The sequence below is a fragment of the Astyanax mexicanus genome, chromosome 22, assembly GCF_023375975.1.
Source record: "Astyanax mexicanus isolate ESR-SI-001 chromosome 22, AstMex3_surface, whole genome shotgun sequence".
Classification (NCBI taxonomy): domain Eukaryota; kingdom Metazoa; phylum Chordata; class Actinopteri; order Characiformes; family Acestrorhamphidae; genus Astyanax; species Astyanax mexicanus.
This window is the reverse complement of record NC_064429.1, coordinates 2456133-2478086: the sequence shown is the minus strand read 5'-3', so window position 1 is coordinate 2478086 and position 21954 is coordinate 2456133. Positions and strand designations below refer to the sequence as shown.

The window sequence follows — 21954 nt, the reverse complement described above, 5'->3', positions numbered from 1 at the left end:
AATTTTTGGTATGACTAGCTGAAGAGAGTAAGGACTATCCTGCACACTGTCCTCTGTTGAATAGGAGACGTCACCACCCAACAAGTCACAGAAGCAGCTCCTTTACATTGCTGCAGTCTCTGGCTGTTGAAGACAGCAGAGACAAACCAACGTACAGTGTGTTACTGGGACAGCTCTTTGCCTTCATAGGCACTACTCCTGACCAGGCAGTAAGTATATAATCATATAATTATAATAGACAGGTTAGCTATCCTAAGATATGTGTAACACGTATTTATCTCAAAGGTTTGATGGTGTTGATAATTTTTTAAGGAATGCTAAATAATTTGAGCCTGAGAGTCTGTTATAAGTCTGACACTTTTTCACTCGTGTGTTAGGTAGTAAACTAGCCTGGACAGTTTACATTGAAAAAGTTACATTTTCTTTTCCTTATCCAGGTATCTCAAATGTAACAATCAAACAAAAATGATGGAAATATCAAAAATACGGCTAATTACATACAGTTGTGGTCAAAAGTTTACATACACTTGTAAAAAAACATAATGTTATGGCTGTCTTGAGTTTTCAATAAGTTCTACAACTCTTATTTTTCTGTGATAGAGTGATCGGAACACATACATGTTTGTCACAAAAAACAGTCATAAAATTTGGTTCTTTCATAAATTTATTATGGGTCTGCTGAAAATGTCACCAAATCTGCTGGGTCAAAAATATACATACAGCAACAAAATTTGTCAATTTTGGTGATGTAGCGAGTTGTGTCAATCAAATTAGCTTCATGTCATGGCCTCTTCACTTCTTGTAAGTGATTCTGATTGACTACAGCTGTTGACTTCTCATGAGCCCATTTAAATAGGGCTCATTTGACCCAGTGATTAGACTCAGCTACAAAAGCTACAATGGGAAAGTCAAAGGAACTCAGTGTGGATCTGAAAAAGCGAATTATTGACTTGAACAAGTCAGGGAAGTCACTTGGAGCCATTTCAAAGCAGCTACAGGTCCCAAGAGCAACTGTGCAGACAATTATACGCAAGTATAAAGTGCATGGAACAGTTGTGTCACTGCCACGATCAGGAAGAAAACGCAAGCTATCACATGCTGCCGAGAGGAGATTGGTCAGGATGGTCAAGAGTCAACCAAGAATCACCAAGAAGCAGGTCTGCAAGGATTTGGAAGCTGATGGAACACAGGTGTCAGTCTCCACAGTCAAGCGTGTTTTACATCGCCATGGACTGAGAGGCTGCCGTGCAAGAAAGAAGCCCTTGCTCCAGAAAAGGCACCTTAAGACTCGGCTGAAGTTTGCTGCTGATCACATGGACAAAGATAAAACCTTCTGGAGGAAAGTTCTCTGGTCAGACGAAACAAAAATTGAGCTGTTTGGCCACAACACCCAGCAATATGTTTGGAGGAGAAAAGGTGAGGCCTTTAATCCCAGGAACACCATGCCTACTGTCAAGCATGGTGGTGGTAGTATTATGCTCTGGGGATGTTTTGCTGCCAGTGGAACTGGTTCTTTGCAGAAAGTAAATGGGATAATGAAGAAGGAGGATTACCTCCAAATTCTGCAGGAAAACTTAAAACCATCAGCCCGAAGGTTGGGTCTTGGGCGCAGTTGGGTGTTCCAACAAGACAATGACCCAAAACACACATCAAAAGTGGTAAAGGAATGGCTAAACCAGGCTAGAATTAAGGTTTTAGAATGGCCTTCCCAAAGTCCTGACTTAAACCCCATTGAGAACATGTGGACAGTGCTAAAGAAATGGGTTCATGCAAGAAAACCATCACATTTAGCTGAACTGCACCAATTCTGTCAAGAAGAGTGGTCAAACATTCGACCTGAAGCTTGCCAGGAGCTTGTGGATGGCTACCAAAAGCACCTAGTTGCCGTGAAAATGGCCAAGGGACATGTAACCAAATACTAATGTTGCTGTATGTATATTTTTGACCCAGCAGATTTGGTGACATTTTCAGCAGACCCATAATAAATTTATGAAAGAACCAAATTTTATGACTGTTTTTTGTGACAAACATGTATGTGTTCCGATCACTCTATCACAGAAAAATAAGAGTTGTAGAACTTATTGAAAACTCAAGACAGCCATAACATTATGTTTTTTTACAAGTGTATGTAAACTTTTGACCACAACTGTATAATGTTTGCTAATGTTTGAGCAACTCACACAAAATAAGCTGTTTTATTTTGTCAAAGTCAGTTTATTTTATCTTGTTAAGTCATTTCTTCTTAAAAAGACAAATATTTTTTGTCCCAGGACACTGTGCTGCAGCAAACAAACAACATTCTCCCATTTTTACCAACACAAGCACATTGATGGTGACCTTCAATTACGGTGTAGGCGAGTGTAGACTCGGATTACTCAGAAACATGTACAAAGTGTCTGGGTGCAGTACGTTGATCAGTTTGGGTTGGAACATGGAATAAACTGATTGAAACTGTTTGAAAAAAAAAATGCTGCAAAAAAGTAATAACCATGATCTTAATTCTGTAGGTGTCCAGTAGTAGTTTTTTGGCAGCAGCTCAGACACGCTGGAGGAGAGGCAGCACCAGAAAGCAGGCTCTGGTCCATATGAGAGAGCTCCTCACTGCTGCTGTTCGAGTAGGTGGAGTAACTCATCTGGTGGGCCCTGTCACCATGGTGTTGCAAGGTGGACCCAGGTATGTCAGACAATTCACAGATTTAGTACAATTATTACAAAATTGCAAGAATAAATCAGGCATTTACTGTCCAGGTGAGAGCTGGAAAAATTCCACTTTACTGGCCTGAACTTGAGCAGGTTGATAACACTTGATTAATAAACATTGTAAGAAAGTAATATACAGTAATAAACACTGTTAAATGTAAAGTATTTTCTCAGCTAATTATTAATGGACTCTAGTTAGGACATCATTAAATATTTACTACATTTTAATGCTTGAGAATGTTGTAAACAATAATTAATTGTGACATGAGTTAAAACATGTAATGATTAAAATGCCTTAACTTTTATTATTTTTTTAATTTTATTTAATTTTATTTATTTTTAATTAGAAGAGATATTCTATTTTAAGTACTGTTAATTAATGTACCCTTATTGTAAAGTGTTACTTCCTAGTCTTAGGGTCAAAATATCTTCAATGCAAGTAATGCAAACAAGCACAACTGGCGTGCTACTAGTGATCTGTTTTATTTTTTTATAATAATGTTGATTTGATTCACACTATGTTTACATGCTCAACTCTATGACCATATAATTTTGTCTTTGAAACCCTGAATGCTGATCTTTGAAGATCAGCATTCTTTTTCTAACAGTGAAATGCATTAGGATAAATCTGCTTGTTAAACCCTGTGATTTGACCTTTGTAAGGACTGTGTCAAATTGCAGATCAGTCCACTGGGTCCACGTTTAAAGCATTAAATCCAACTTGAAAATGTTTTAAAAAAAACCAAAAGCATTTAAAAGAGATAACACTTAAGGCACTGCTTGGATTGAGGTAGGAAAGGTACAAAAGAATACCATCTGGGCATAGGGATAGAACATGGTGTAACCCTTTATTAAAGATGGGCACGTTAAGAGTTAAGGGTATACGAGGAAGACAGAAAAGACCTGGAGAAAACAAGCCCTGTGTAAACATCTGCATATGAATTGCTAAATACACACGTCCTGTTTATATTTACTGTAGTTTTCAGACTTTTGCAAGTTTGAATGTTATAGCGAATCTATTTCTGCTTGTAGGATTGAGGAGCTGACCTGTGGTGGCATGGTAGAACAGGTTCAGGATGCTTTTGGAGAGACTATGACTTCTGTGGTGTCTCTGTGTGCTCGCTATCCCATTGCCTGTGCAAACAGTATTGGCCTGCTCTGCATCATTCCTTACACCAGGCAAGTATATGACTTTTAGACCAATTACATAACATTATCGATATGAAATAAGTCTTTGACAAAGAAAATGAATGGATATACAGTGGCAAAAAAGGTACTTGAACCCAAGTTGTTCTGCATAAATTTGTCATTAAATGTGATCAGATATTGATCGCCGTCTTTCACCGATCAAGGGTGGGGCCTAATGCTACATTAAATCTTTTTGGGCAAATTGGGTTATTTTGTCTCATTTTGGCCACCTCTAAACAAACACTGGAAATGTAAGCTGACTGTAAATAATGTGAAAGTAGTTAAATTTGTTGAATACTCAATGTTTCGTCATATCACCAACAATATTGTTATCCCAAAAATTCCCTCAAATATTGCAAAATAATTTTAAGGCCCACCCCTACTCTCAAGATCGGCTAATTACAGAAATATTGTCCGATTCCAATCGTGTATTTTGACTGAATTTTGGCCAAAAGGCCAAATGAGGGACTGTGCAGGCGCCAGCGTGACATCAGTCTCTGTCGTCCCTTACTATTCACTATTCAGGGACATAATAGTACAGTTCAGTGTGGACAGTTCAGTACCAGTTCAGTACAGCAGGGAGAAAAAAAAAAGTAGGGATGCACTGAATATTTGGCAACTGAAAATATTTGGAAAAAAAAAAAAAAACATTTAAAAGAAATGGAGATTAAGAAATGTAATGTTACTAATAAAATAATTAGATAGTGTGCATTAAGATTATTTCACTCAGTTCCTGTGAGTTATATAAACTTAAACATAATTCGGATCATTCATAGTCTTTAAACATTATTATTACGGCTGTCAATGTTAAAGCGTTAACGCACACTGTTAATTTGGAATCAGTAACGCGCTACTATTTTTTATTAAGGCACCAAGTACTTCTGCCATAATCTGCCCCGCCCCCGCCCAACACACTGATCTGTCGTCCGGCTGAACGACTGAACGGCGATCTCTCTCTCTCCCACACAACCAAGCTGAGACGTTTACAGTCCAGTTTATCATGCATTCTTTATTCCAGCACTCTACATTGATTTTATATCCCCTCATACAAGTATTACTGTTACTAGAATTTTAATTGACTCTAATATAACTTACATTTAATTGCATTTTACATTTCTTACATTCATTCTTTTATTTACATTTATATATCCACTATAAAAACTTGTGTCTGAAGAAAAACAAATGCGATTAATCGCAGTTATTCACAGAATTTGGTTGTGATTAATCGGATAAAATTTTTTTGCCGATTGACACCACTAATTATTACATTTCTTTGCATCTTAAGGAGCGAGGAACAGTGTCTGGTGCGCAGTGGTTTGGTTCAACTTATGGATCAGCTGTGCAGCTTAAGCAGCCAGAGAGACTGCGGTTCCAACGAGAAGCAGACCAAGAAACAGAAAGTGGCAGCAATGGCTTGGGCTGCCTTCCAAGTGCTGGCCAACCGCTGCATTGAGTGGGAGAAAGTGGAGGGTAACGTCTGGTGGTCTTTTTTGCATACTTTTTGTATTTTTCCTCTAAGTAGTAAATAAGCATTGAGACAAGTCCTCATTAAATGTTTTTTTCTGAAATCAAGGTATTTAAGTAACTGTCAATTTGTTGGAATAACTATTTACAGTCAAGGAAAGGCTTTCTGTGAGGGGTTGCATTCAGGAACAAGATCATTAATAAGGTCTAAATGTTAGATAATCACCACCCTACCCCAAAATAATTACTCCATGCCAGTTTATGAAACAGCATGTTGGAAATGAGGTCTGAATATTCACTTTAATTATGTGCACACAAAATTTCTTCCTTAATACTTACAGTGACGTAAGTATTTTACGTCCCCTTTATGATTTTCTATTTTTTTTCTTTGCTTGTTTGTCACTTTTAAATGTTTCAGATCATCAAACAAATTAAAATATTAGTCAAAGACAGCACAAGTAAACACAAAATGCAGTTTTTAAATAAAGGTTTTTAGTATTAAGGGAGAAAAAATATCCAAACTTACATGACCCTGTGTGAAAAAGTGTTTCCCCCAGTTAAAACACAACTGTGGTTTATCACACCTGAATTCAATTTCTCTAGCCTCAAGCAGGCCTTATTACTGCCACAACTGTCAATCAAAATCACTTACACAGAACCTGTGTGACAAAGTGAGGGGGACCAAAAGATTCTGAAAAGCCAAACATCATGTCAATATCTAAAGAAATCCAGGAACAAATGAGAAAGAAAGTAATTGAGATCTATCAGTCTGGAAAAGGTTCTAAAGAAATTTCTAAAGTTTTAGGACTACAGCAACCCACAGTGAGAGGCATTATCCACAAACGGCGAAAACGAGTAACAGTGATGAACCTTCCCAGGAGTGACTGGCCAACCTAAATTACCCCTATAGCGCACTCCACCATAAGAAAGAGACTGGGCAGAAATGCCCCCATGGTAGAGTGCCAAGGCAAAAAAACACTGCTGAGCAAATTATGCCAGAAAACATCCTGATGTTTCACAAGGCTTTTAGGAAAATACTCTGTGGGCTGACGAGACAAAAGTTGAATTTTTTGGAAGGTGTGTGTCCTCTTACAAGCTGAAACGAACTTGGGTTCTGCAGCAGGACAATGAGCCAAAATACACCAGCAAGCCCACCTCTAAATGGCTGAAAAAAACAAAACAAAGTGGAGACTTTGAAGTGGCCTAGTCAAAGTCCTGACCTGAATCCTAATGAGATGTTGTGGCATGACACTAAATAGGTGATTCAAGCTCAGAAACCCTACAATGTGGCTGCTGAATTCTTTATAAAAGCTGTGAAAGACTTGTTGCAAGTTACCGCAAAGGCTTGATTGCAGTTGTTGCTGCTCAGGGTGACCCAACCAGTTATTATGTTCAGGGTGCAAATACTTTTTCACACAGGGTAATGTACTTTTTTTTTTCATTTAAAAGCTGCATTTTGTGTTTACTTTTGTTGTCTTTGACTAATATTTAAATTTGTTTAATGATCTGAAACATTTAAGAGTTACAAACAGGCAAAAAATAAGAAATCATAAAGTGGCAATCACTTTTTTACACTACTGTAAAAAAAATGTGGCAATGTGGAATATATATATATATATATCATTTTTTTTTACAGCTCTAATATTTTTTCACATGTAGAGAGAAATACCTACTGATGTGAAAGAAGCATGTGTACTTGAAGTTACACAAACGTGATTTGGCTTTTGAAGTTTTTAAAAGAAGAAAGGTACCAGTTACATAGTGCAGTTGCAGTTGTCTCAGTACTCAGTGCTTCACACTGCTACAGTCAGTGGACATTCAGAATGGCTTTGTAGCTGTTATTTTATTGTATATACCCATGTGTTGCTAATAATGCCTTTATCCAAAACCATAGTTTAACAGAGCAATAGTTCAGATTATGATTTTGGTGACCACTGCAAAACGTAAAAAAAAAAAACTTAAAAAAATGAGCTGGAATTAAACCTGACCTGAAGCCAGCAAAGTTTGGAGTATTGTAAACTTTGCACTTTTAAGAGTGAGGTCAGTCACTTTCTCTGTGACAAACCCAGCTGTCAGTCTAAACGCTTTCTTGGCTCATGAGATTCTGCCGACAAATAAAGTAGAACTAAACATGAAACGTTGTTTTTTTGTGAATGCTGATTTGGAAATCAGTTCAAAAATGTTCAGACGGATGTCAGATATTGATCACATTAAAAAGAGTGTGTGAACAGCCTAAAATAAATATTGGAATGTTCAGAAAATCAGATTTGAGCCTCTTGTACTTTTTGGACCAATTTTTTTAAAGCAAGAATGATCTCTATTGTAAAATTCTATATAATTACCGCCTCCTTGACAAGGGATATTTCCTGTTGGTTTTTTTATTAATCTGTTGGTTTATTTATTAATTTAAGGTGGATCTACAGATGGAGTGCATTCTGGACTAGCACGGCAGGTATCCACTCTTTTGACAAACCACTTGGCAAGAGCCACAGAATGTTGTGGTAACCAAGCAGCTGGAAATGATGCCTTACAGGATGTGCTGAGTCTACTTAACGACTTGTCCAGGTAGCCAATGTGACAACCTGAAGATATCCTGCACAGAAACAGTGGACCATATTCCAGTACTTTCATAATAACGCACTGTTACTGCTTTTCAGGAGCAATATAGGCAAGGCAATCCTGAGCCAGCCAGCCTGTGTCTCAAAGCTTCTTTCATTACTTTTGGATCAGCGTCCTTCTCCCAAGCTGGTGCTCATCATCTTGCAGCTGTGTCGTGCTGCCCTGCCGCTTATGAGTGTAGAGGCCTGTGGAAATGTGGTGTTGCCTTCCTGGAGCTACTCTATTAATGCTTTGGATATAGAACAACAAGATGCCAGTGACCCAGCCTCCCGTATTGCAGCACTTCTTCTGGCCAAGCTAGCTGACTATGTGGTACCAGGTAAGAAGCAGAGTGAAAATGATCTTATGTTTGTGTGTGGTGGACGGATGCCTTCTCTCCAAAGTGAAAAGAGTTGAAAAGTTAAGTGAAATGGCAGGTAAAGAAAGTGAAAAATAAAGACAGCATGGAAGAAAGAAAGAACAAAAAGGAAAAAATATTGCTACAAGAGGCAGTCATTGAGATTCAAACACTAGTAACACTCCTAAACACCCTTTGACGTTTAGGGCCTGGGCCTCGGTTGCCCCCCAAAAGCACGGCTTGATTGAGCAGTGTGATCGCTCCGAATCGTGTCCAGGCACTGTACGCTGAACCGCGCCCTGGCCTGCTTGAAGAGTTCACGTCATCTTGTTCCGTGTTCGAGCACAGAGAGTGCTTACATTGCATGCGTTCTGTCTGAGCACAGAACAAGATGATGTTTGGGACGCGACGTTTCTGTAAACAAACATGGTGGTGTTCAGCACCGCCATCAGTAAATTCACCCCCCGCTTGGGAGCATACGCTGTGATGCTATGTATGTAACTGTGACTGAGATAGCTGTGACTTTTGGCCAGGGGGGGAGGGGCCAGAACCACGCTCCAGCGCAATTCAACTAAACCGTGCTTAGTGTAAGTACCCCCTTAGATGTATATGACATAAAATGCTGGTAGAACATCTTGGCTAACTTCAGTATTCAGGATATGAATTGAATAATAATAGTTAGACATTATGACAGTCCAGACCTTGCCTTAAGGAAACATTTTCTATCTGGACCTTAATAAATTCTAATTAAATATTCATGCTCTAGACTAGCGCCTCTTTGGCCAGGTTTCTTAGTCCTACGCTCACCTTATTAAAATACAAGATTAAGTAACTAGTTCCACGGTGGTTTAGTCAAGTTCATCTCAGAGGCTGCCAAAATACAATCTTAATCAAAGGTTTGGCTATTTCTGGTTAAATTACTTTTTACGTGTGGAAAGGGGTCAATAAATCTTAAAATGTCACACACCCTCTTTTCCTAATAGTGTTGGTTTCTTCCAAATCTTCAGGATGAAAGTAGTTCACACGAGCAGTGGTGTTCTCTCAGTGTGTGTGGTTATACTGGTTGTATTGATGATGGTACTGGGCTACAACTCCATTCAGAGTTCTGTATAGTCCAGGTATAGACCGGGAAATGGCTTTTACTTTGCTAAATTACATGCCTAAAACTAATTTCTATCAGTGATTTCTAGCATTTAGACAATATTCTTTGCTTTGTCATTTCATTTGTCATTATCTCAGTGTATGTTTTATGTTGTAGTTGTAATATTAAAATGAAGAGGAATGTAAAAGTTGAAAGTATATTGAAAGCAAGCATTTCAAATATAGATGTGAAGAAATTAGGCATGCATAAAATATAATAGACTGAACATTTCTGATGAATTTTGAAGCTTTAAGTATAGAAAAAATATTGTTTGCAGAAATGTAATGGGGGGGTTAAGTCTGAATGGGACCTTTTATCTGATTTTGAAAAAAGAGAAATATTTTGCAAATCTGGACAACAGACCTTCTTTACCTTTGGTAGGCTGCCAGACCCTCCTTTCCCCTGCCTCATCTGAACCAGATACCAGCCTTACAAGAGCCAGCCCCAAGAGCAGCCTCAAGACTGACAAAGAAGTTGGAGAGGAGGGAGAAGCAGTAGATGGCAAACTCTCCATCTTCATTCACAAGAGAGAAGACCAGTCCTCCCATGAAGTACTCCAGCCCTTACTCAGGTTAAAACAAAGTACATTTATTTTGTACTGCTAATTACTAAAAGCAAAGAACCAATGGCCAGTTATAGCAGTGGTAAATGCTAATGTAATGCTAGAGTAGTGCTAGTGTAGCATGTGGTTCTACAGCATTTTCTGGATTAATGAAGATAAGTATAATTTGTAACATCAGTATTTCCAAAATCAACTCTGCACGAATGCTTCTGTGACAGAATGCAATCAAATTCTGACAATAATTGACCTATTAATTCTGTAACATCATTCAGACTCTTGATTATTTTGTGACAGTAAATAAATGATTTGCCATCAAATTTGCAATTTCCATAGACATTGTTGTTTGGACGGCCCCAATGGAGGACCTTTATCAATCAATCAATCAATCAATCAATCAATCAATCAATCAATCAATCAATCAACCTTAATTTAAACTCAGAGTACATTGAGGGTGGCCCTCATTTACAATGTAGTCGAGCATGTACATAGCTAAGGGATTGACAAAAAATGTAAATAGTATAAAATAAGTAATTAAAAAAAAACAGAATTTTAATAAGATATATAAGATAATTATGAAAAATAAATACATTTAAAAATATTAATAATATAAAAACAAATAAGGTAAAAATACTTATTTAAGAATAGAAATCATAAAATCATAGGTAAATAAAATCAAAGGTAACAGAACTAATAATCTACAGATTAATAAATAAAAGCTAAACACATGAAATAGTAAAATATAAATAAGCAATAACTAAAACCAATAAAAGAAAGAAACAAAAAAAGAAATGTGGAAAAAAAAAAAAAAAAAGCTAAAATAAACCAAGATTAGAAAGTAAAATCAGCTAAAACAGTGGCAGGCTGTCTGAAGGTGGTTAGAGACTAGGAGTTTAAAATGATTTAGTGACACCAGCGAGCTGAGCTTTAGAGTGTCCTGTAGTGAATTCCAGCTTGCTGGTGCACTGTAGCTTTAATACGTTTTTGTGAGATGTACAACGGCATATGGCGAAAAAGTGCTTTAAAAACAAAAATAAACCAATGTGTTTTCCGACATAAAGCAAGAGAAGACCACCCAACTTTTTCAGAAAGTGAACAGTGATGTGTACTATACGGGTCACCAGTAATGAATCTTGGTGCTGCATGATACACAGTTGCTGATGTATGTCTATAAATCACATCACCATAATCTAGCAAAGATAAAAACGTTGCTTCTACAGTCTTTTTTCTTGTGTGCATTGGGAAGCTTGATTTATTTTTAAATAGGAAGCCGAGTTTTTGCCTTAGCTTACCCAAACGCTTGTGAATATGGTGCTTAAAAGTAAGTAAGTTTGTCATCTAGCCATATGCCAAGATACTTATATTCATTAAACCCTTCAAAGTTGTAATTTTAACAGTATTAAAATCAATGTTAAACGATCTGGAGAACAGCATGTATTTGATTTTCTCAGCATTTAAAGCAAGTTTATGGTTATAAAAGGCAGCCTATATGGCATTAAAAGTGGTCAGCTGGTCAGCTTTAAAATGTGAGGTAGAGCCTCCATGGATTGGACTTGTTTTTTCTAGAACGTGGCATAGGTGGATGATGAGATTGAGATCTGGGTGAATTTGGAGGGCGATTATGATCGTTCATACTTAGTTATGGCTAAATTGTTTTTTTTTTTTTTTAAACATTGTTTTTTTTTTTATCAGTGTGTCTCATGCTGCTTATCCATCCTATATCTGTGTAGTAGCTCAGAGGGGCGTCCTTTTCGACTTGGTACTGGAGCAAACATGGAGAAGGTGGTAAAAATGGACAGAGATATGACCAAGGTTTGGCCAGTCTTTATGTTCATCGTTTATTTATTTTTTTTTTCCAATGTGGTATTTAAATACAGTCTTCTTAAATATTGGTGGACTTTTAAGTTCCCTATTTTTTTTTGTTCCTTCAAAGACTGGGAGCTGTGAAGTCATCACGGAGGAGGCCTCAGCAGCCCTGCGTAAGGCCAGTAAGTGGGCTCAGTCTGGACTCATTGTGAGTGTGGGCCCTCCAGTGGAGACCCTTGTCCAAGAGACGTCAGGAGGAGTCAGTAACGGAGACAAGAAGAAAAGTGCCCAGACTGTGGTATGCAGGGACAGAAATGCTGAATTGGCCAGGTAAGAATAAAAAAAATAAAAACGTTTATCTATTAGTGTGTCCTTTTCCTATATCAAAAATAAGGCCAATTTTATTTTGCCAGGTTTTCTTGTTTGCACCCTTTAATGCTTGATCTAAAAATTATACATAAATATATTAAGGTGAAAAGAGGGACAAACTTTTCCAAGCCAAACCATTTCCATTAAGAATCTGGAATCTGGATTGTGCAAAATCTATTGGTCAATCTGCAACATCTGTGAACAAATGTGCCACAGAACCTGTGTTAACAATGATTTAGTTTGTTACTTTAACTTCATCTCCAGTATCCCTGTTCCTGTGTGGTGTTTCTTGTGCTTTAAGTGTGATGCTCGGCTTGCAGGGCAAAGAATGTGAGCAATTGAGCAAGAAATATGGTCTGATTTTTCCTCTTTTTCTTGACTCTCTCAGGTCTGACCCAGTTCGTCCGTTCATCAGTGGTCATGTAGCTAACAGCATGGCTGCCGAAGTCATTGCACTGCTGCACAGCCTTCTAACTGCCCCAGAGTCAAACACAGCTCAGATCTGGACTGCTACAGCTGAAAAGGTGACTTGTAGTTATTTATTGTGATGCTCATAAGTTTAGTTGCACAGTAAAAACAAATTGAAAAGCCTATGTGATACAATTATTGTAGTCTGATTACAGTTGCACTTTTTAAGTTCAACTAACAACTTTTTTTTTAAGCTTTTTACATTGCCTATAATTATTGAGCATTCTTAACAAAACTATATACATCTAGGGTATACATTTGCATACCAGAATACCCAGAATAGTGGTCAAGGGAAAATAAATAAATATAATTTATTTACACATAAAAGCATAGATCCAATCTTTATATTAGCTAAACAATTCAGAGTTACATCATTAGCTCGAATTACCTCTCAAATGTTCTCTTTTAACACTCGCTCGGTATCCTACTATGGGAAACACCCTCTGGCGTGACTGACCACGGAAGAACCAATGATACCCAGCCGTCGGCAGACAGAACAATCACAATAGTCTCATTCTCACTTTCTTTCCCGCAAAGACCATGTACCTCCCTCAGCATTGCTGGACAGCTGATTCTCACTTATAGTTCGCAGACAAATACTCAAGGATTTGTCGTTGAACGTGGGATATGATTATCAGTGTTTCTAATGCTGAATGTGTGGAATCCCACAGCAAAGTCACTCCTGCTGTTTTCTGCTTAGTAACGAGCACACGCAAACTAGTCAAAGCACACAAGCTATTGCGACAAGGCGAGCTAACACAAGCTAACGCTTCTAGGCAGGCTAAAGCTGATTATGGCAAGTTAGTCCGAGCGCAATATGACCTCTCCAGCCAAGAGAGGCGACCCTAGCCGAGAAGGTTCCCATTCCTTAGCATCGCTGCTAAGGACCCCAAACCCATGTGCATTGGCATGAAGCATGCTCAGGATGGTTTGGAGCATCTCCTCACCCTCCTCGCCTCTGCTAAGTCATCCAGACCAGCTAGCTCTTAGGCCGACCCCCCTCCCCGAATGGGACCTGCTGGAAGTCTGCAAAAGGGCAGCTGCAAAACTTAACATTGAATGGACAGTGTCCCTGGGCAACCTGGATGCTGAGCGGGACCTGTACAAAGTAAAGAGACTGCCTTCTATCTCTCCACCGAGTAAGCATATTCTCGAGTATGCAAGTTATGTGGTGCTAAACTTGTCCAGCCTAAGTAACAGAGAGAAAGCGGACCTCCTCGACGCCCCGTGGACCCTTAAGAACTTTTTGGTCCAGCCATAGGGGCTATGCGTGAAAAAAAAAACGGAAAAGCATTTGATGTCTGTCACCCCTGCAAACCTGCACCTGCCCGAACCCTGCTATGCAACCTGCCCTGCTCCTCATACCTGAGATTTTTATACTCAAATGCAAATTAAGTTCGAATTCAGAAATCCTCCCAACCAATTTAACAATCCAATTTATCATGCATTCTTTATTCCAGCACCTTACGTTGATTTTATCTCCCCTCAAACATTCAAGTATATACTATAATTTTAATTGGCACCACTAATATATACATATAATTGCATTTTAAAATTTATTATATTCATTCTTTTATTTACATTTAAATATCCACTATAAAAATTTGCGTCTAAAAAAAAATAAAAAATGTGATAAATCGCAGTTAATTACAGAATTTTGCTGGGATTATTCGGATAAAAATTGTTTGAGATTGACACCACTAATTATTTTATACAAAATAAATAAAACCATATCTGTCGCATCCAGACTATATGCCAAGGGTGCAGATTCTCATGCGCAGTACACCCGTGGGTGTTTACAACTGTCACCAAGGCTCCAGACTCCAGTTCGCAGCAAAACCCCCGTCCTTCTGAGGAATCGAATCTTCTTTCAGAGAGTCTGCTCATGCCCTGGAGACAGAAATCTCCTCTTTTCTGACAGAGAGCAATTCAGAAAGTCCCAGAGAGAGAATGAAACAGGGTTGTATTCACGGTATTTTGTAAAACACAAAAAGGGGGTGGACTTCATCCTATTGTGGACTTTAGAAGGCTGAACAAACCCTTGAGAAAGTACTCATTCAGAATGTTGACTCCCAAAGCTTTGTGCTGATCGCTTTGTCCTGGAGACAGGTTTACCACAGTCGGGTGCATGGAAGCTCTTGCCCCATTTGTCTTAGAGTCTATGAATACCTTGACTAATACCTTCTATGCTCTCCTTTAAATGAGCAGGCAGAGAGAGAAACACAGATTTTGATTTCACACCTCACAAAGTTGGGGTTCAAATATGGTATGATTTAAGATTTGTCACATCACAGAGTACAGGTGTATATGTGAGTAAAAAACTTGGGTGCAGGTTCCCACTAGTGTGCAGGGAACAATATTTACAACAAGTAGAATACTAAAATAAAATAGAACATACAGATAACTATACAATATACACAATACACACAGCAACTTACACTATAGACATACCGACAAATGGTATTGCACGGAAATACGTTGAGTATGATTTGAATATATAAATATACAATGCTATATAGATGTGCAGATATCAAGAGTTTGTGTGAAAGTGAGGAAATAGTCCACTAGGTTTCAGAATTAAATCAAATCAAATTTATTTGTATAGCGCTTTTTACAACTGGTGTTGGCACAAAGCAGCTTTACAGAAACATGATCACAGGACAAAGAATCAGGCAAAACATTAAACATAGAAAATACAGAATACAGAACCCCCAGTGAAAAACTCCCTCAGAGCTGCAGGAGGAGGAAGAAACACTGGGAGGACCAAGACTCACCAAGACTCATGTAAGCTTGGATGTGATCTGTAGTGGAGAGTAAGATGGATGATGAGCAGCTGATCTGTGGTGGGTGATGGATGGAGAAGAGCTGACTTCAGAAACTTCCATCAGTCTGGCCGGACAGGAGACGCGAGAGCCTGAGGGTCCAACATCGGTATCGGGTCAGACAGGTGGGCAGTCAGTAACTCGGAGGAAGGCAGAGAGATGGAATTAGTTTTGACTGGATTTATGCAAAACTGAGAATATTAAAACATTATCAGAGTGTGGCAAATGACTCCGGCAGATCTAAATAAAACAGCCTAACTAAAGGCAGAGAGCCAGAAGGTAACATAGACACAGAGACACCCTGAAACACCAGCATCCACCCTCTCCACCGTCCACAAACCTGAGTGACCGTGTGCAGTGGGAGAACAACAGCACCAGCATCTCAGTTTACCACAATTTCCTCTGTCCATGAACCCCTGAATCTGCAGCCTTATCTAAAGGGAAAAACATTAATTACCAAAAGCTAAACTAAACAAGTAAGTGTTCAGTCTAGACTTCTGAAACAGATCAACTTATTTTCCACGTTCCCAAAATGAGTCTTTCCACATAGTTGTTTAACAAATGAGAAGCTACTCACTGCATTAGTTGAAGGTAAATAAAATGTGTTGCCAGTTAAAACATAATCACCAATGCAGTAATTATCCAGTGGGAGACCCTTATGTATTTGCCTAATTAACTCTGGCCAGGCAGGTAAAGAACATTTTGCACTTTCTTTTTTTTGTGTTCTCACTCTCTCTCAATCTCTCACTGTCTCACAACAGGTATTGTCCCGGGCTCTGATGTATATTCCCCAGTTGGGTAAATATGCCGAAAGCATTTTGGAAAATGGCAGCAGCAGTGGCAGAAAGTTGGCAAAACTGCAGGCAATCAGCAGACAGGCCATAGCAGCCTTGTGTGCCTTGGGTGGCTTTAAGGAAAACATAAAGATTGGCTCAGAGGTCCAGGTTAGAGCTCAGCAAAGATGTGAAATATTTGCTGAATTTAATTAAGTTATTTTGCATTAAAATCTTTTTTTTCTTCTTCTTTTTTTGTAGGTGGTAGGTAAAGGAGTGCTAGGAAGTGTTGGAGTGGTTATGTCTATTAATGAGCAAGAAGGCATTGCCACAGTCAGGTTCCCTTCTTGTGAATATCGCCGTGCATGTCAGGCCTCTGATATCCTGACTGTACCCATCTCACGGCTCTGCACTCCTCGCTCAGAGGTATGATTCTTTATCAAATCTTTACATTTATACTCTAGAAAGTGTAGTCCAGAAACTGCGCACATTTTAAGCTAGTCTTTAATAATACATCATTAAAGTTTTTTGTGTAAATGTTGTTCATCTTAAATCGTACATGTTTTTTTTTCTTCAATTTGCACTCTGTTCCAGGCTTTACCGCTTTATAAGCTGTCCATAACTGAGAAAGTGGTCCAGGCAGTACAGTCGATGCTATTGCCACAAGAGGGCAGCCTCTCTATCCATACTTCTCTGCCAGCCACCGGAGATGGTTCCAGCCCAGTCATGGCAGCTGTTCGTCTGCTGGCTGAGATCAGGACCAGGTTAGGATGGAGAAAGAGAACATTTAACATTTGTTCCTGTCTTAATTTGAATGTTTCACATTAACAAATCTACCTTCACAGAGCCTGTCTGGTGATGGCTCAGCTGTTGGAAGACAGTTCATTCTGTGAGGAGTTTATCCAGCAGTGTCCTGCTGCAGTGGAAGTTCTTAATCTGGTGGCACAAGAGTGTAGCCCAGGTAAAAATAAGTCACTTTAACATATTATTTTAGGAAACCACTAAAATACTGTGTTCTTTAAATTTGGCCACACAGATCATGGTGAGCCAAAATCAGTTTTTTAAAATCACTTAAGCATTGACTAGTAACACTGCATTAAACAAAAGGCTAAGTTTTAAAAGTACTGACAATACCTTTACTAATATGTGCAGAGGCCTCCTCTAGCCAGAATAAACCCCATGAATCCCTTTATCAATCCTGGATTATTTATCCTGAAACACCCCTCTATTTAAAACATGTGGATATCTACTTCAGGACACACAATAGGTGGATTTCCATGTTCTGTTGTGTTCCAGCAACCATTTTGATGTGTGTGTGTGTGTGTGTAGGTGAGCGGCTGGGTGTAATAGAGGCTCAGTGTGAAAGACTGAGAATGCTCTATCGTGACTGTGCACGTCCTCCACCTCCACCTCTCCAGACTGACCGAAGACAGGTGAGTGATGATAGTTTTCTAAACAGGAATACCTGGAGGATAGTAATTTACATATGTTTAAATGTATATTTTCTGTCTCTTTCAGCCCAAAGAGATAACATGGTGCCCATCGCGTGTCTTTCCACCTGTGCGTGCCTGTATGTTCTCATCCCACTTGACCTCTGTAACCTTTCTTGCGGACCCTAGTGCTGGGGGTGGGCTCCCCAGAGGCACTTTCATCTATGCCACATCACCAGTTCCTGTACAGGTAACAATTTTAGGCCCAGCAAACACCCAACTAAAACACTATTTTTTTTTGGTTGGTTTTCCTTGACAGATCAACTGAAAGAAAAACTATAAATTATAACTATAAAAAAATTGATAGGACTATATACAGAAATTGTTAAAACAAGGCACTTTATTGTTACTTGTTTTTCAGGCCCCATCCTTTTATTGGGAAATAGAGATCGTGTCCTACGGGGACTCAGAGGATGACAGTGGCCCAATTGTGTCTTTTGGCTTTGCCACAGAAGCGGAAAAAAGAGATGGAGCATGGACTAATCCTGTCGGCACCTGTCTCTTTCACAAGTACTCTTTTTTCATTTTCTTCTTTTACATAAGTTACCATAGATATCATTCCTCTCCTCCCACTCACCATCACTCCCTCTCTCTATCATTCCTCTCCTCCCACTCACCATCACTCCCTCTCTCTATCATTCCTCTCCTCCCACTCACCATCAGTCCACTCTCTCTCTCTATCATTCCTCTCCTCCCACTCACCATCACTCCCTCTCTCTATCATTCCTCTCCTCCCACTCACCATCACTCCCTCTCTCTATCATTCCTCTCCTCCCACTCACCATCACTCCCTCTCTCTATCATTCCTCTCCTCCCACTCACCATCACTCCACTCCCTCTGAGGAGACTCCACCTTTATCCCTTCGCCACGGGTTCAGGTGTGTACCTGGCGATGGCGTTACTGTGGAGGACGTTTTGCTCGCTGTAGGTGAGCAAATTGGGTATGTACGTATGAATAAAGCAGTGGTGGTTTTTCTCAGAGAAACACAGCTTGTTAATAGGCTAATTGAAAGTGGCATTTTTATGAGCGACGTGTTTGTTCAGGTGACACCGCTGCTCGCGCCCTCTACGAGAGTCACTATTTCAAACGTTCCGCCGTTTATAAACAATGACGCGCTGGAGTGCGAGCTGCTGCTTTTTGGTAAAATGGCCAGCTCGTTTACTATGGTTTCTCTGGGCTGTAAAAATCAGTCTCTAAAGCATGTGAAGTCCTTTAGAAGGCAGGTTTATATGTTTCTGGACTCTCCGGATCACACGCTAGATGTTTCTTTCCGGGTGAAGCATGACGGCCGGAGCTATATGGTGTATGCCAGTACCGGCAGCCTGCGCTGCTTCGAGTGTGGAGATGTTGGTCATAAGCGGATGGCATGTCCACACAGGAGGCAGGTAGAGGAAGCGGATCATGCTGGGATTGAGGTGAGTGTTGCCGCTGATCTAAACTCTGATCAGGGGCAGACCGCCGAGTCTGCTGAGGGGGGGCACGCTGAAGCTGCGGCTGAGCGGCCCGCGGTGTCTGAGTGTGAGAGTGTAGCCGGTGCAGTGCCCGGTACGAGCGGTGCTACACTGCTGATGGACAGGTCAGAGCTCTGTACTGTTAATGCGGATGGTGGGGTGTCTTCAGGTGCTGTTCTAATGGAGAGTAGCTCTATGTTGGTTGAATCTATCTCCGATTATGGTGCTGATGGTTCACAGGAGAACTCTAGTGATTTTGGAGTGTCTCAGGTTGGGAGCTGTAGTAGTTCTCAGGTTTGTTCGCAGGATTCTGCACAGGCAGATCAGCTCATATACAGTCTGGAGGAAATTAACAGTTTTTTGGATAAAACGTTTGGGAAGCAGGTGGATTATAAGGATTTTTTCCCTGATTTTGAGAAGTTTGTCAGGTCTGTTGCGTTGCTTCAGAAGACTGTTGGTCTGGATCTTTTAAATGAGAAAAAGCGTTTTCGGTTGAAAAGGCATATTACAGTTGCACGAAGACTTGGTAAAGCAGTGAAGAGAAAGTCTTCTTGTCATTTGTGATATCATGCATCACGTGGTGTTTTTCTTATTTATGCTACTGCTTCTCTTTCCTGTTCTTCTCTCCTGTATTTATATGGATAGTTTAAGAATAGGTTCTTTTAACATTAATGGGGGCAGGGCTAGTTATAAACGTGCATTAATTTCTCAGAGCATACAGGACAAAAAGTTGAATGTCATTTTTCTCCAAGAGACGCACACTGATGTTGATAATGAAGCTGAGTGGGGTGGTGGGGAGGGCAGCGGGTGCTTTCTCATGGTAACAACCTAACAGCTGGTGTAGCAATTCTTCTCTGTCCTTCTTTGGGAGCTAAGATTTTATATTCAGAAGAGGTGGTGAAAGGACGCCTTGTTGTTGTAAAGGCTGAGATTAAGGAGCTTCAGTTCTATTTTATTAACATTTATGCCCCGAATGTGGGGCAGGAACGAATTGCTCTTTTTAATACACTTTGTACCACTTTGAGACAGTGTGGTGATGGTTTTATTGTTATTGGTGGAGACTGGAACTGTACAGTAGATTTTACCGTAGATTGTACCTCTGCAGAGCCTCACATACAGTCTTCTGCATGTTTATCAAAGCTCCCAGAGCAGTTTAGGTTGTTAGACATATGGAGAGTAAAGAATCCTGCAGTTCGGCAGTATACATGGGTTAAGATTTTGGACAACAGAATCAGTGCTGCACGTTTAGACCGTATTTATGTCTCTGCACACCTTAGCAGCAGGATCACTGGGGTCTCTATTTCTCCTATGGGGTACTCTGATCACCACATGGTGTCGGCTGTGGTGAGTCTGTCACAAGGTTCTAGCATGCCAACATATTGGCATTTTAATGCAAAATTGCTTAGTGATGGGAATTTTTGTGCAAGATTTGTTTCTTTTTGGGACCAGTGGAAAACCAGGAAAGGCAGTTTTGAGAATCTGAGGCAGTGGTGGGAAATTGGAAAAACACAGATAAGAGTGTTTTGTCAGCAGTATACTGCTAACTCTAGCTTGAGAGTGCGAGAGACTATTCAGGTCCAAGATTCAAGCTCTGGAGCTCAGCTTGACTGAGAACAACGACCCCACAATGATGAGGAATCTACAACATAAGAAGAAGGAGCTCAGCACCTATCTGAATGAGAGGGTCAAGGGGGCATTGGTGAGATCTCGCTTCACTACCCTGGCGGACATGGATGCTCCAAGTGTCTTTTTCTTCAACTTAGAACGCTCTGTAGCACAACATAAGCATATGGTCTGCATCCAACTTCCTGATGGACAAGTGTCTACTGATGCTGCTGAAATGCGTAAACATGCAATTGACTTTTATTCTGCTCTTTATACTGCAGAACTTTGTGACTCTAATTGTACTGAACAAATTCTTGAAGGACTTCCTCAACTGAACTCTGACTCCAAAACGGCTTTGGACTCTCCCCTGACATTGCAGGAACTTACTGCTGCAGTTGGTCAGCTCAACACAGGGCGGTCTCCAGGCATAGATGGCTTGTCATCTGACTTTTACAAACATTTCTGGGGCTGTATTGGGGATGATTTGTATGATGTGTTCTGTCAATGTGTTAGGGATGGACTTTTACCTACCTCATGCTGATGTGCTGTTTTAACATTACTGCCCAAAAAGGGGGATCTCTGTCTTTTAAAGAATTGGAGGCCAGTGACTCTTTTGTCTACTGATTATAAAATCTTATCAAAGTGTTTATCCAACAGGCTCAAATTTTGCCTTTCGTCAATAGTGCATAGGGACCAGTCTTATTGTATTCCCAACAGATCAATCCTGGATAATTTGTTCCTTGTGCGAGATGTACTGGACTGTTGTGAAGGAGCTAACAGAAGTGTTGGGTTGGTTTCTCTCGATCAGGAGAAGGCTTTTGATCGTGTCGATCATCAGTACCTTTTTAATGTACTTAAGGCTTTGGGGAGGGTTTTATGTGTTTTGTTCGTTTGCTGTACTCCGAAGCTGTTTGCATGGTTAAGGTGGGGGGTAAGCTAAGCAGGCCAATTCCAGTCACTAGGGGAATTAGGCAAGGCTGCCCTCTGTCTGGTCAATTGTACAGCTTAGCGATTGAACCCCTGCTGGTGAGGTTGAGACAGGGATTGTCTGCATTTCATCCTGGGCAGGGAATGGGTGGGCCAGGTGTGGCATTATCAGCTTACGCGGATGATGTCACGGTTTTCATCAAAAGTGATGAAGATGTTAAGATTTTATCTGAA

The 21954-nt window shown here is 39.9% G+C and overlaps 1 protein-coding gene across 5 annotated transcripts in view; it reads left to right on the top strand.

Moving 5' to 3' along the window:
* LOC103023131 (probable E3 ubiquitin-protein ligase HECTD4) overlaps nucleotides 1-21954 on the top strand; it is a 199212-nt gene that overhangs the window by 100701 nt on the left and 76557 nt on the right. For 4 of the 5 annotated variants that reach the window (XM_049470710.1, XM_049470707.1, XM_049470709.1 and 1 more), the window contains exons 31-47: nucleotides 65-209; nucleotides 2508-2674; nucleotides 3733-3879; nucleotides 5174-5358; nucleotides 7764-7917; nucleotides 8010-8290; nucleotides 9831-10020; nucleotides 11739-11820; nucleotides 11942-12144; nucleotides 12572-12707; nucleotides 16235-16417; nucleotides 16508-16672; nucleotides 16841-17010; nucleotides 17092-17207; nucleotides 17576-17679; nucleotides 17765-17926; nucleotides 18098-18246. In XM_049470710.1, coding sequence (XP_049326667.1) covers nucleotides 65-209; nucleotides 2508-2674; nucleotides 3733-3879; nucleotides 5174-5358; nucleotides 7764-7917; nucleotides 8010-8290; nucleotides 9831-10020; nucleotides 11739-11820; nucleotides 11942-12144; nucleotides 12572-12707; nucleotides 16235-16417; nucleotides 16508-16672; nucleotides 16841-17010; nucleotides 17092-17207; nucleotides 17576-17679; nucleotides 17765-17926; nucleotides 18098-18246 — 2739 coding nt within the window. The remainder of the gene's footprint in view (nucleotides 1-64; nucleotides 210-2507; nucleotides 2675-3732; nucleotides 3880-5173; nucleotides 5359-7763; nucleotides 7918-8009; nucleotides 8291-9830; nucleotides 10021-11738; nucleotides 11821-11941; nucleotides 12145-12571; nucleotides 12708-16234; nucleotides 16418-16507; nucleotides 16673-16840; nucleotides 17011-17091; nucleotides 17208-17575; nucleotides 17680-17764; nucleotides 17927-18097; nucleotides 18247-21954) is intronic. The other variant, XM_049470708.1, reaches the window with a different exon arrangement.